The 11645-nt window shown below is 48.7% G+C and overlaps 4 protein-coding genes across 4 annotated transcripts; 1 reads left to right on the top strand and 3 right to left on the bottom strand.

The window, feature by feature from the left end:
• The first annotated feature begins 2723 nt into the window (after window positions 1-2723).
• Window positions 2724-4923, top strand: BKA55DRAFT_576204 (uncharacterized protein). The gene is made up of 2 exons (XM_046193471.1): window positions 2724-4587; window positions 4644-4923. The coding sequence occupies exons 1-2, from the start codon at window positions 2873-2875 to the stop codon at window positions 4753-4755; spliced, it is 1827 nt and encodes a 608-aa protein (XP_046046511.1). The 5' UTR covers window positions 2724-2872; the 3' UTR covers window positions 4756-4923.
• Window positions 4924-5123: 200 nt separating this feature from the next.
• Window positions 5124-7109, bottom strand: BKA55DRAFT_576203 (uncharacterized protein). The gene has a single exon (XM_046193470.1). The coding sequence runs from the start codon at window positions 6711-6713 to the stop codon at window positions 5262-5264; it is 1452 nt and encodes a 483-aa protein (XP_046046510.1). The 5' UTR covers window positions 6714-7109; the 3' UTR covers window positions 5124-5261.
• A 1014-nt stretch (window positions 7110-8123) lies between these two features.
• On the bottom strand, window positions 8124-8778 carry BKA55DRAFT_108890 (uncharacterized protein). Its single transcript, XM_046184711.1, has one exon. The coding sequence runs from the start codon at window positions 8572-8574 to the stop codon at window positions 8215-8217; it is 360 nt and encodes a 119-aa protein (XP_046046509.1). The 5' UTR covers window positions 8575-8778; the 3' UTR covers window positions 8124-8214.
• Window positions 8779-10373: 1595 nt separating this feature from the next.
• Window positions 10374-11491, bottom strand: BKA55DRAFT_576200 (uncharacterized protein). Its single transcript, XM_046193469.1, has one exon. The coding sequence runs from the start codon at window positions 11404-11406 to the stop codon at window positions 11146-11148; it is 261 nt and encodes an 86-aa protein (XP_046046508.1). The 5' UTR covers window positions 11407-11491; the 3' UTR covers window positions 10374-11145.
• Window positions 11492-11645: the final 154 nt, after the last annotated feature.

Genomic DNA, 11645 nt, shown 5'->3' with positions numbered 1-11645 from the left:
CGACAGAAGCAGGGAGTAACTGGTTATTATTCGACCCGACCTACACCACGAGAACAGAAACAAGAAAACTGCGGAGTCAGCGGCACAACGGGAGGCGCATTGAAAAACAATAAAAAGTCCAGGTTTTCCGCTCCATGGGAAACAGCGGGGACCAGCACCAACTAGTACTGGGTACCTGAGTTTGAGGTGATGCATCTAAGCGACGGGGGATACCAGTTACTTGACGGAGTGTAATCAGAGCCGAGAGGAAGTTTAAAGTTGCATTTGTTTACATGTACCTGAGCCGCTGACCGTGTCACTGTATGCGATGTACGATGTACGAGAAACGCACACAGAACAGTATCCATAGCACAACAGAGCAAGCAAGCACCCGCGGAATGGACCGGACACAAGGATAAGAAGGAATTCAAGGGGTCAGCCGGCGGGGACTTGCATTGCGTTGCCTTCTCGTCTCGTCTTTCGCCTTTTCGTTTCCAGACCAGGCTCGCTTCCTTGACAGGCCTTGACAACAAGGGACTTCCTTTATCCAGCCAGGGCTTCATGAGGCGAGAGAGTTCAAAAACGAGGCCCGTATTCTCTATGATGACGCCGTGTTATCCTCGAAGGCTGACTATGCCTGTTCAACTGAGCTCCTGACCTCGAATCCTACCCAGATGCAGATGCAAAGTGATCAGAACATATCTTTGGCTCCCTCTCCTTAATTGAAGTCCCTGTAAAAAAGATCCAATGGTTCTGTTTTCAAGACGAACCCCTGGGCTCCGAGGTCTCCGGCCTGCGAATGGGAAGACACGGGAGACTTTAAGAGAAAACGCCACTTTTCTTTTCTTCTAGCTCGGCTCGCACCAAATTTCTGTCGTTTGCCTCCTGTAGCGAATGGCAGACTTTCAAAAGCTTGAAGGGGGCCGCGGCTCACCACCATCAGATCTTGCTGGTCTTGCACAGCATTGGTCATGATGAAACCCAAAGGAAGTGAGATGTCATCATCCAGGGGCATGCTGTGCCCAAGCTCTCAAAATCTCCGCCGCACCCGGCGATGATGATGGCATTCTTCTTCAAGCTCTCTCGTTAGGGAAGAGTCTCGTGGCATATCAAGTCTTTGAACTCTTTTAACTTTTGGTCCGGTCGCCTTGATAGTCACTTTGCACTTCATCCTTGATAACTTTCATGAATCGTATGGAGACCTGAGCTGGGATTTCTCCCCCAGAACAAGCTACTGCAGCCGAGTACACACACTTGCAGCCAACGATGCTGTGCTTAGCTGTGTATGTATGTCCGGATGACATGAGTCTCAATGAAGTGCATTACTTTTTAGCGCTTGCTGTTGCACACCGACATCAATGGTCAGATAAAAGATGTTGCAAAGCCCTGCATAACGTCCATCTAACAAAGATGAACAAGATCTTCTAATGCCAAACCTTCACCGCCAGCTCTTTTTCAGCCCAAAACTGCAACTAATGCACACGGTCCGTGAGGATCATTTCGTGCTATCCGGATTGACTTGTCGCATTCTCGAGTTGAGGAGGCTCAAGATATCAAGTGTCATACCACCACTTCCGAGATGGTCCACTGCCTTCTGGTCGACTCCCCCATCGAGCTTGTCTCATGCTATGCGAAGAAGTCAATGTCCTTGAAACAGAAGTTGTTGTAAGATATCGAGGCCTGATCATCTCGGATTCAAGGCGGTTCGGGACGATCGACTATGCCGAGCTCTCCCTACCAGTTACGGTCCGGCAGCTAAGCTTAGACTGTACCGAGGTAGCGAGGCAACCAACAATGCACTAATCTCGCCAAACTGCCATACAACGTGATTTTGATTCAGCTTTGCCTTGAGCTTTGACAATCACGTTATGTTGCGTATTCGTTACTTGCTTTTGAGTCACCGTTGATTCTTCTACTGAAGAAACCACAATGTGCTCTCCTTTTATTTGAAGTGATGGCATCTCGTTTAGCTCAACATTACAGAGGTCATTTACGAAGAAAAGTGACAACTCACAGCTCAAGACACACTAATCTCGCAAGTCCCCTGAGCAATTACGATACCGTTCAAGTTATCAAAGCCCATCAATAGTTGTCATGATGGATAACCCTTAAATCCTCAGCTTGAAACAAGCCACACATCATGACCTCAGCCTCCCCCACCACAGCCACTTCGGGGTAAGAGACGGGACTCGATGGCGGGGAGCCGAGAACGGGAGGGGACGGCTTTCAGCGGTTGGGTCATTAGAGAAAGATTCCGAGCTGTCTGGAAACACGGAATCCCAAGTCCGTAGCGTTGGGTTAAGAATTACAATCTTCTCAACAATTAAACGGCATCTCTCTTGCTTCATCTTGGCTCCCATAAACCACTCAATCTTTCCGTTGACTGTGTCTATTGCCTCTTACACGCCACCGTCTCATTGGTATCTGAACTCCTCGGAATCGTCACTATTCCCCAAACAATCGTCTCTCCGAGGGCTTGATTGACTTTTCAATCTCCCTTTCTTCTCGTGCCAATGCCCGTCATGTCGATTGACAAACTTACACCGTCTGCTGCGGCACCTCCCTCTGATGATAATGTCCTCTGGAGGCATTCGGATCCAAAGTCCACTCACATGTGGAAGTTTCTTGAGCACGTGAACAAGAAGCATGGTTTAAGTCTCGATGGTTACCCAGCACTGTACAAGTGGTCTATCGATGAAGTTGCTCAATTCTGGGAGGAAGTTTGGCATTTTGCTGGTGTTACAGCATCAAAGCCCTTTGATGAGGTATGAAAGCCAAGTTATGAGAGGGGTGTCTCAAGTGAGAGGTTACCGGACTCAAGATTCACTCAATGGGCTAAACAACCCCAGAACTCAACTAAACATCTCTGCAGGTCCTTCCTCAAAATGCTCCTATGTACCCTCGACCAGACTTCTTCTCGGGCTCACGTCTCAACTTCGCCGAGAACCTCCTCTTTCCCGCAACCTCTCCACTTCCCGAGCCCACAGCTCCAGCTGTCATCACCGTTACTGAGTTGCCAAACTCCACAGTGACTACTTCATGGGCGGAGTTGCGTGAGGCGGTCCGTCGTTGTTCTAATGCCCTGCGTGCAGCTGGTCTTAAGCCCAATGATGTTGTTGCGGGTTTCGTCTCAAATCATGTCGAAGCGCTGGTTGCTATGCTTGCTGCCGCCACAATCGGCGCCATTTGGACTGGTATAAGTCCTGATAACGGTGTCTCAGCTGTGCTGGACCGTCTGAACCAGATTGCGCCCAAGGTGCTATTTGCCGATAACGGCACAGTCTACAACGGCAAGGAGTGGTCTAGTGTAGCAAAGACGACTGAGATTGTGGCTGCATTGAAGGACAAGGGGCTTGAGAGAGTAGTTGTGATTAACAACATCAGCTCTGGTGGACTTGGTCTTGAAGAGCTTGAGAAGCATGGCGTGTTGGCTGTTGATTACGCCAAGATGCTCGAGTCTGCTTCTGAAGACCCCTTGAAGTTCGAGCAGCTTCCTCCAGCTCATCCTCTCTACGTTCTCTACTCCAGTGGTACAACTGGCCTCCCTAAGGCCATTGTCCATACAGCTTTGGGTACGCTGCTGCAGCACAAGAAGGAGCATCTTCTTCACTGCTCACTCGACTCGTCATCTCGAATGCTCTACTATACGACTACTTCCTGGATGATGTGGCACTGGAGCATTGGAGCCCTTGCCGTGGGCTCTACTATCATTGTTTACTCTGGCTCTCCTTTCCGCCCTCATGCTCACCTCTCACTCCCACGCCTCCTCTCTGACCTCAAGGTCACTCACTTCGGTACCTCGGCCGCCTACCTGACTGCACTAGAGGCCAACAACATCTACCCTATTCATGACGAGTCGATCGATCTTTCAAATCTGCAAGCTATTTATTCGACTGCTTCACCTCTCCCTCCATCAACCTTCAAGTTTGTCTATGAAGCCTTCCCCAAGCATATCAACCTCGGCTCGATTACTGGTGGAACAGACATTATCTCACTGTTTGGAGCCCCTTGTCCACTCCTCCCTGTCCGCGTTGGCGAGATCCAGTGTGCTGGTCTTGGTATGGCTATCCGTGCTGTTGACTCCGTCACAGGCGAGCCCATCAAGGCCGATGAGCCAGGTGATCTCGTCTGCATCAAGCCTTTCCTTTGCCAACCCCTAACCTTTTTCGGCCCCAACGGCGAGGCCAAGTATCAATCGGCTTACTTTGAGAGATTCGAAAACATCTGCGGCACTGAGGGCGCAGTATGGCATCACGGTGATTTCGTCAAGATTCCCGACCCTGCAACCGGCAGCCTTGTCATGCTTGGACGATCAGATGGTGTGCTAAAGCCATCAGGGGTGAGATTCGGCTCGGCCGAGATCTACAACATTCTCACACGCTTCTTCGCATCTGAGGTCGAGGATGCAGTCTGCATTGGACGTAGACGGGAGACAGACTCAGACGAGACTGTATGTCTCTTCGTGGTGATGGTTCCTGGACATGAATTCAACGATGACCTGCGCCTAAGGATTAAGGCCAAGATCAAGTCTGAATTGAGCCCTCGCCATGTCCCTGGTGTTGTAGAGGAGTGTGGAGGCGGCGTGCCAAAGACTGGCAATGGGAAGAAGTAAGTCTACCCCTCAAGAATCTCCATACGATGTGTGATGTTAACATTCAACGCAGGATCGAGGTTGCAGTGAAACAGATCCTTTCTGGCATGAATGTCAAGACCAATGCCAGCGTTGCCAACCCTGAAGCACTAGATTGGTTTAAGAAGTGGGCAGAGACTCACTAGATAAGTCCAAATAGTTTGTGGGAGTTATATCTTCGGCCGGAACTAGATAAAACATTGTCTATGGGATATGGGAGGCTACTATGGGTTAGATATGATGGCGTCGATAACGAAGTGACTGGCTGATTTCTTGTTTCGCAACTACACCTCCTTAACTGCTCAATACGTCGTCTCTTATAAAAGTGCTCTCCGTGCTAAATCCCCTCTGTTATGGGATATGATATCACCTTGCCGCCTGGCTCCAACAAAATGGAACCCAGCTCTTAAAGGTTGATGAGAGCGAATGAATAGATCAGGAGCTCAACAACGTATGAATATCGCTGGACAGTTTAATGAACATTGCAGTATCCAAGCACAATGACAGAATGAAGTTGACAAGAAATCATTTCACATTAGTAATACTGTTCCCAAATCTATGGTATACCCTCCATGCATTGCGCGCATATGTCCGCTAAAACTCCACCAACATGACACATAAAGACACTATGTAGTTTCTTCAGATCTCAAGCTCAAAAGTGTACACTTCGCTTTTTCTGAACCTTCTTCCGCTTCTCTTCGTCCTTTCGACTACTGAAGAAACCACTGACACTTGCTGCCGCCGGACCAGCATAGGGACCCTGCAATAGACCGCCCAAACCGTGACGTTTCTTTCCGTTCTCACTGGGGCCTGGCTGAGCTTGCGAAGGAGGAGGGGCAAAGTTTGGCTGAGGAGCGCCATACGGTGTTGGTCCAACACTGTTGGGTCTTTGGGGTAGATTGTTTGGGGGGACGTTCAATGCGCCTGATGCAAACTGCGGTCTTGGAGGTAAGGGTGGTGATGGGTGACCCGGGCTCGTGGGACTCTGGAAGTCTTGCCCAGCCATGCCGTATTCCCGACGGAGCCTCTCAGTTTCTTTGTCGACCTCAGCATCTCTCTTCCGGCGCTCTTGCTCCTCAGTCTCAAGCATCTTCTGGATTCTCTTGCGTTCTTCCTCCTCTTGCTCTTCACGCTCACGTCTTTTGCGTTCCTCCTCTGCTACCATTGCTTGTAAGCGCCTTGTTTCCGCTTCGACCTCAGCTTCTCGCTGGGCTTGGTTGTTTGACTGCTGTGGAGATGCTTGTGTACGAGGAGGCGATGACGGTCGGTTGTTGTTGAGAGCACCCGCCATTGTCGGGCCTGCCGAGGAACTTGCTGCTGGGCGAGAGTTCTGGCGACGCCGGCCATTAGATGAGGTTTGGAGGTGGAATGGATCCTGGCTCGGGTTCAGGTATAGGTCTTTGATGGTCTCAGCGCTCATAAGAAGAGCGATCTCAAGACCCCGTCGATCCTCAATTTCAACGCGGGCCATGTTGGGTTCATAGATGGTCAAAGTCGAGTCATGCTTAGCACGGAAAAATGCCACCGTAATATCGGGTTCCTTGCTCTTCTTTCCACCCACGTTTCTTCCTGTCATATAGCATGTCATGTCCTTGCTTAGACGACCATCACGTTTCCAGCGAAACACAACCTTGGGAACCAACTCGGTTAGAGATGGACGATCCTCCTGGTCAATCTGGCTAGTACTGGGTAGCTTAAAGGATCTCTCGGGAAGCTCAAACTCCCAAATACCCGTCTTTCTCCAACCTCCCGAATGTTGCTTGACAGGGATAGCTTGATCTGGGTTGTATAGTGAAACCGCAAAATTATCTGGGATGATAGGGGTCTTGGGCGGCGGGTTTCCGTTTTGCGCTCGGATTTCAGCAGCAGATAGAGTGGGCGCTACCCAGTCAGGCTTGACATCGACCTCTGCGTATATCACGGATGTATTCTGAGAGTCGAATATACCGAGCGCATATTGGCCATTGGCGTCGGAAGGCGACGGTCGCTTGATGAGGTACTCGGGCGCAGGATCTGATCCATTGTGTGTGAAGTAGAGAATATTGTTGAGTGGGTTCTCTGAAGAGGTCTTGAAGCGATATGTCGGGAGGTTTTCGTCAAGCATCTTGCCAACTATATTGGCTGTCTAGAGCTCAATGCGATTGTTAACTTGGTGTCGCAGAGCTCATACGTGGGATGACGTCGTAGCCCGTCCGGTGTAACACAAGAGGTATAAGAGGGTGTAAGTCGTAGGAAGTGAGTCGCTTGTGGTTCAGGAATTACTCAAGTAGGAATTTGAGGAAGAGAGATAGTTATACGAAGTTGCAAGGAAAAGTCCGACAGACAAGACAATTGCGCGGCAGGCTGAGACTTGGAGGCGGGGCTGCCTTGAAGCAGATACAGCTTGTGACTGATTGGGAAGGGTCACAAGGACTTTAAAGACTTGGCTGATGAATAGGTATCAAGACAATCAGATAACAAGCAACAAGCTAGATCTAAGGGAATGAATTATTCTCGAATAACACAGAGACAAAGAACGTTCCTCTATTTATTGATTGACTACTAGCTAATGGAAACTACGAGTACTCGGTCTCGCATTAGTGACGTACCAAATCCGCCCAACGCCACAACCGATACTCAAAGAGGCTGTGCAGATTCTTTAGTGTCGCCCAAGTGTTACTATTCTAGTCCAGCTCCCTGTCGTGTACATACATCGGTTTGCGACTGTCCGACGACGCGAAGCCTCAAAGATCGACTTCTAATGGCGACTCTACCAATGAGTGATGCTGAGAATATTAAGCATGTTCATCTCCCTATACACACGTGTTCAATGAGAAGCAAACTGTTTGAGCCTCATCCTTTGCGTCAGCTTTGGACCTGATATTTCATTCCATTGCGTATACAAAGATCACATTATCAGATATGCAGGGTATGATTCGTTATTCTAGAGAACTGATACTCTCTACTTTCATCTCTTTGTCTAATAGACTGCGAAAGCGCCATGAGATGCCTAAAATTTCAGATGCTAGTTCATGCCTGCCGTGGTGTAGCCTTCAAACAGTCCCAAATACATACATCGTCCCTGAACGCCCTGTATCCAATGCAAATTCAAATGCCATGTCCGTTTTGGTGCGCCTTCTTGTGAATTTCATGTCATAGTCCACCTTTAAGGATGTAAGTAGATTCGGCCTCCTCTACTCCCCTCGATTGCAAATTTGCCCTGCTTATGCGTAGCCATCGTCCCGCTTCCCCAGGCTCCCTCATGCCAGGTCAGCAACACGAGATCTGAACTTGGCCTGGCACGAGTAATTGCAATAGTTATATCCAAGGCCCCTGTTTCGGGCGCGCGGCTACAAAGCCCTTCCATCAGACCTGTCCATTGCGTTAATGGGCCTATGTGTGCTGAGCGATGTGAACAAAGCCGATGATTCTGAGTTCTATGCATAAGCTTCTTGCATCTATTCGTGTATTCGTATCGTATTATATCGATCTTGAAAGCTCTCTTCGTTCAATGTCGTTTTTCGAAAGTTGTCGCAAGTGAAATGGTCACGGCCTCTCTTTCGGTTAAAGCATCAGCTTGCCGAAGCGAAGCCCTCCTCATATCCATGATCCAGCTAAGGCCAGCGCTATGCAGGAGGCACACGGCTTGTTGCGTTTTCTTCTTCATCTGCTGCGGGGGGTCCTCTGCGCCTTCGTTGTCTTCGACGCTGATTTTGGAGTCGTGGTCGACAGCATGGGTACCAACAGCAAACGAAGCATGCGACAACCAGGCCAATGGCGAGACCGATCAGAAAGCCACGCATGATTTTCTCCCCATTAGAGCCTCCCTTGGCGATGCCCATGAACTTATCGCGGAACAGGTCATCTGCAAATGAATCTGAGGGATAAACGTTTCCCGTGGTGCCTGAAGACGAAGACTGGTCGGTCTCTGGCGATGAGGAGTGGTCGCCGCGGGGCATAAGAGCCCATAGTGGTGAGGTAGGCATGATGCCGAGATCGGGGATCACACAAGGCCAATGTGGAAGTAAGCAAGTGAATTGCAAGAGAATTAAGCTTAAAATTCTCTTGATATGCTTGGCCGATCGCAGAAATGAGAGAAAGCTGTGACACCTGAGAAAACGAGGAAGTGGCAGTTGTCGCTCATATGTCCGGATGATCCGAAAGATGAACCGGAGCGGTAGCTACGGAGGGACGGTGTTGGGGGATCGACGATAGACAACCGGAATAGTGTATTTTATTGGAGGATTGTTGAGAGATGAGATAAAGTAGAAGCCAAGGACCGGATAACAGATCGAATAAAAATGTCGAGAAGCTGATCGCAGCAGTTCGTGAATCGAGTCGTCAAAGATGAAAATTGTCAAACCGTCAATAACTCAGTGTGATGCAAGGTGGAGATGAAGGTGAAAACAACGACAGTGATCAACAGCCTCTCAAAGTGTTATCGTTATCATGAGCAAACAATCACATTCCGCGGGACGAAAAGGGTTGAAGTGAAAGAATCGGCGTTTGATTTGTCTCCGGAAGAATCAACTTGTAACAAAGCCAAGATTCGAAAATCTGGAGGTTGAAGAAAAGTGATGGAGACCTGCGTACGTGTGCCTGGGGGTTGGAATTGAGGAAACAGCAGCTTCACCTTCCGCTAAAACGCTCAAACAAATCGGCATGGCCCCTCTTTCTCCAAAGAATCCAGGCAATCCACGCAGGGAAAAGACAATGTCCCTGGCAATTTAAGTGGAAAGCGCAGGGAGTAGGGGACTTCCCGTCCGGGGTGCACCTTCCGTTTGGGCTTTGGGGTGAGTATGTGGTTTACCGTTTGCTATGGCCTTCTCCCCGAGGGTGCTGTTCTCCCTTGGCCCTGGCTCTGTCTCCCTTTCTCTTCAATATGTTCTGTTTTACGTGCTTTAACTTGAGTTATTCTGTCCTTTCTGTCTTTACTGCCCAGTCCATCCTCTTCACGTCTTCTCAGGACGGGCGCCAAGCCGTTGCGGGTTCAAGCAGCCCATTCTTTACTCCGTACAATGCTTAAAATCCACAAGAACGTCAGCGCCAAGAGATGATATACAGACTGCGTTTGTAGCTCCAAGATGTTCGTGAATGTATGCAAAAGACAAACAATCAGATGATGTTCCTGATCAACTTCAAAGAACTCTCTCCACAACTGGTGTGATCATTTTACAAACCCTTATTGGAGATATCGTTTTTCTTATCCTTGCCAAAGGTTAATCTTCTAACCCCAGTCACTTCACTGCGGACCCCAACACGTCATGCCAATAGCGGACTCCCAGTTGCTGCTGGTTGGCCGGCCCGGCTTTCAACGCTCCCCCGCAGGCCCGAAACCGCGGGGTGGCTGATAAAGTCGGGGGAGATATCCCGCAACCTAAGGAAAATGACTCGGCCGCATGAATAATGTCCGACCTTGTCTGTCTTTTATATTGGAGAATCTTGGGGTCTTATGGAATCAGTTGCAGAATTATGGACATCGTCTCTTTTCGATTGGGCGCATCAAAACAATCCATGCAAGAGACCAGTCTCGACACTTCGGCTAAACATACTTGGCTCTGATTGTCGAGAGGCTTATCTTATGCTTATTTCCTGACACCCAAATCGGGATATACGATCCGTCGTCGCCGCAAGACTCTTGCATGGCCTGAGGGAAATGGGGAACGCAGCAAAGTTGATATATATGAACTAGGGGAGGCAAGAATACTGAGAGCTTCCATCCTGAATAATAGAAAGACTTGGGTAAATTCAACTTAAGTTGGTAGGCCTTGGGACTAGTTATTTTTGGTGCCTTACTTAAAGGTCAGAAGTTGCTTGCTCCCTCAGGACAAGGCAGCTGCTGGCACACCGCTCAAGAGTCTTCCCATTGTGAAGAACCTAAAACTAATACTGCATCCAGTGGATTCTATCACAGCCAACTCCCTTAACTTCTTCATGGAACGTGTGTCCCCCATTACATCCAATCGATAGCTGATTTCAAGAAGAACCAGGACTTCGGAGGCACATATCGAAACCATGTTAACGTATGAGAGATTTGGTGTATCCATTTGCGTGTTGAATCTGTTGAAAAAGCAGACCAATGACGCGAATTGGAGGGTAGGTGACCATCAACCCGTATAATATTGAAAAGGCACTTTAATGTATTTTCAATGACAAGCTTCGAGTCTTCGTTGTGGGTATAAGTTCCTGGAAACTGATATATACAAAACAACCACCTGTTGACGTCCAATATTATAAAGGGACTGGTGTTTAGCACCAGGTGCTTCAACTTCTGCCTATTGACGTATAGCTCTACTATCGAAGGGTTGAAGAACGGAAACTTCTTAATGCTTCCGTTTCCCCTTATGATATCCTCTCACAATTGCCCACTGGCTTTGTCAACCATGTGATTGAAAGGAACCGGGCCGCAGAGAGTGTAACAGTTTGAAGACAAACAGAGAGGATTTCCGGTAACAGCCCCATAATACAGATCGAAGAACTTTGCGAATGTTGAAGATGAACGAATAGAAGCATGTGTCTGGAAGGCCGCAAGAAAAAGCCTGCGTAGCAGGGGGCGTTTAGGCTGTAGACAAGGCGTTGTCGTGCAACTGAGCTTTCAGTGTGTATATTGTTGCCTCTTGATTTCTTGTCAAGCGGTTTCCCTGATGCAACATTCGCTCGGCGATTTCTTTGTGGCTCGTGTCCTCATCCGGAGTGTAGCACTCAATTGGGCTCCCGTGTGTTCTGAGAGGTTTCATGTCACGTAGAGGGATTGACATGACATTTCGACGCTTGTGCGCTGTAGCTGGGCGTACATAGGCAAGATCACCGGAGAACATTTTAACTTGATGGAGATTTTAAGGACATCACAAATGGGATGAGGATACGAGAGAGGCGGTTCATTATTGTAAGAGAGGGGAAATGGCGTTGGGCTGAGGAGCTGACCTATTGTCAACTGCTTTGGGATATGCGTCCTTAGAAACTCGACACTTGGGCCGCCAAACATCAATATTGCCGCCATGATTCTTTGTTGGTAAAATTGTTGAAAGGATAAGTCAATGTTAGACTACATCTCATT

This window comes from Fusarium redolens (genome assembly GCF_020744475.1).
Source record: "Fusarium redolens strain MPI-CAGE-AT-0023 chromosome Unknown BKA55scaffold_13, whole genome shotgun sequence".
NCBI lineage: Eukaryota > Fungi > Ascomycota > Sordariomycetes > Hypocreales > Nectriaceae > Fusarium > Fusarium redolens.
This window is presented reverse-complemented; position numbering and strand designations above follow the sequence as displayed.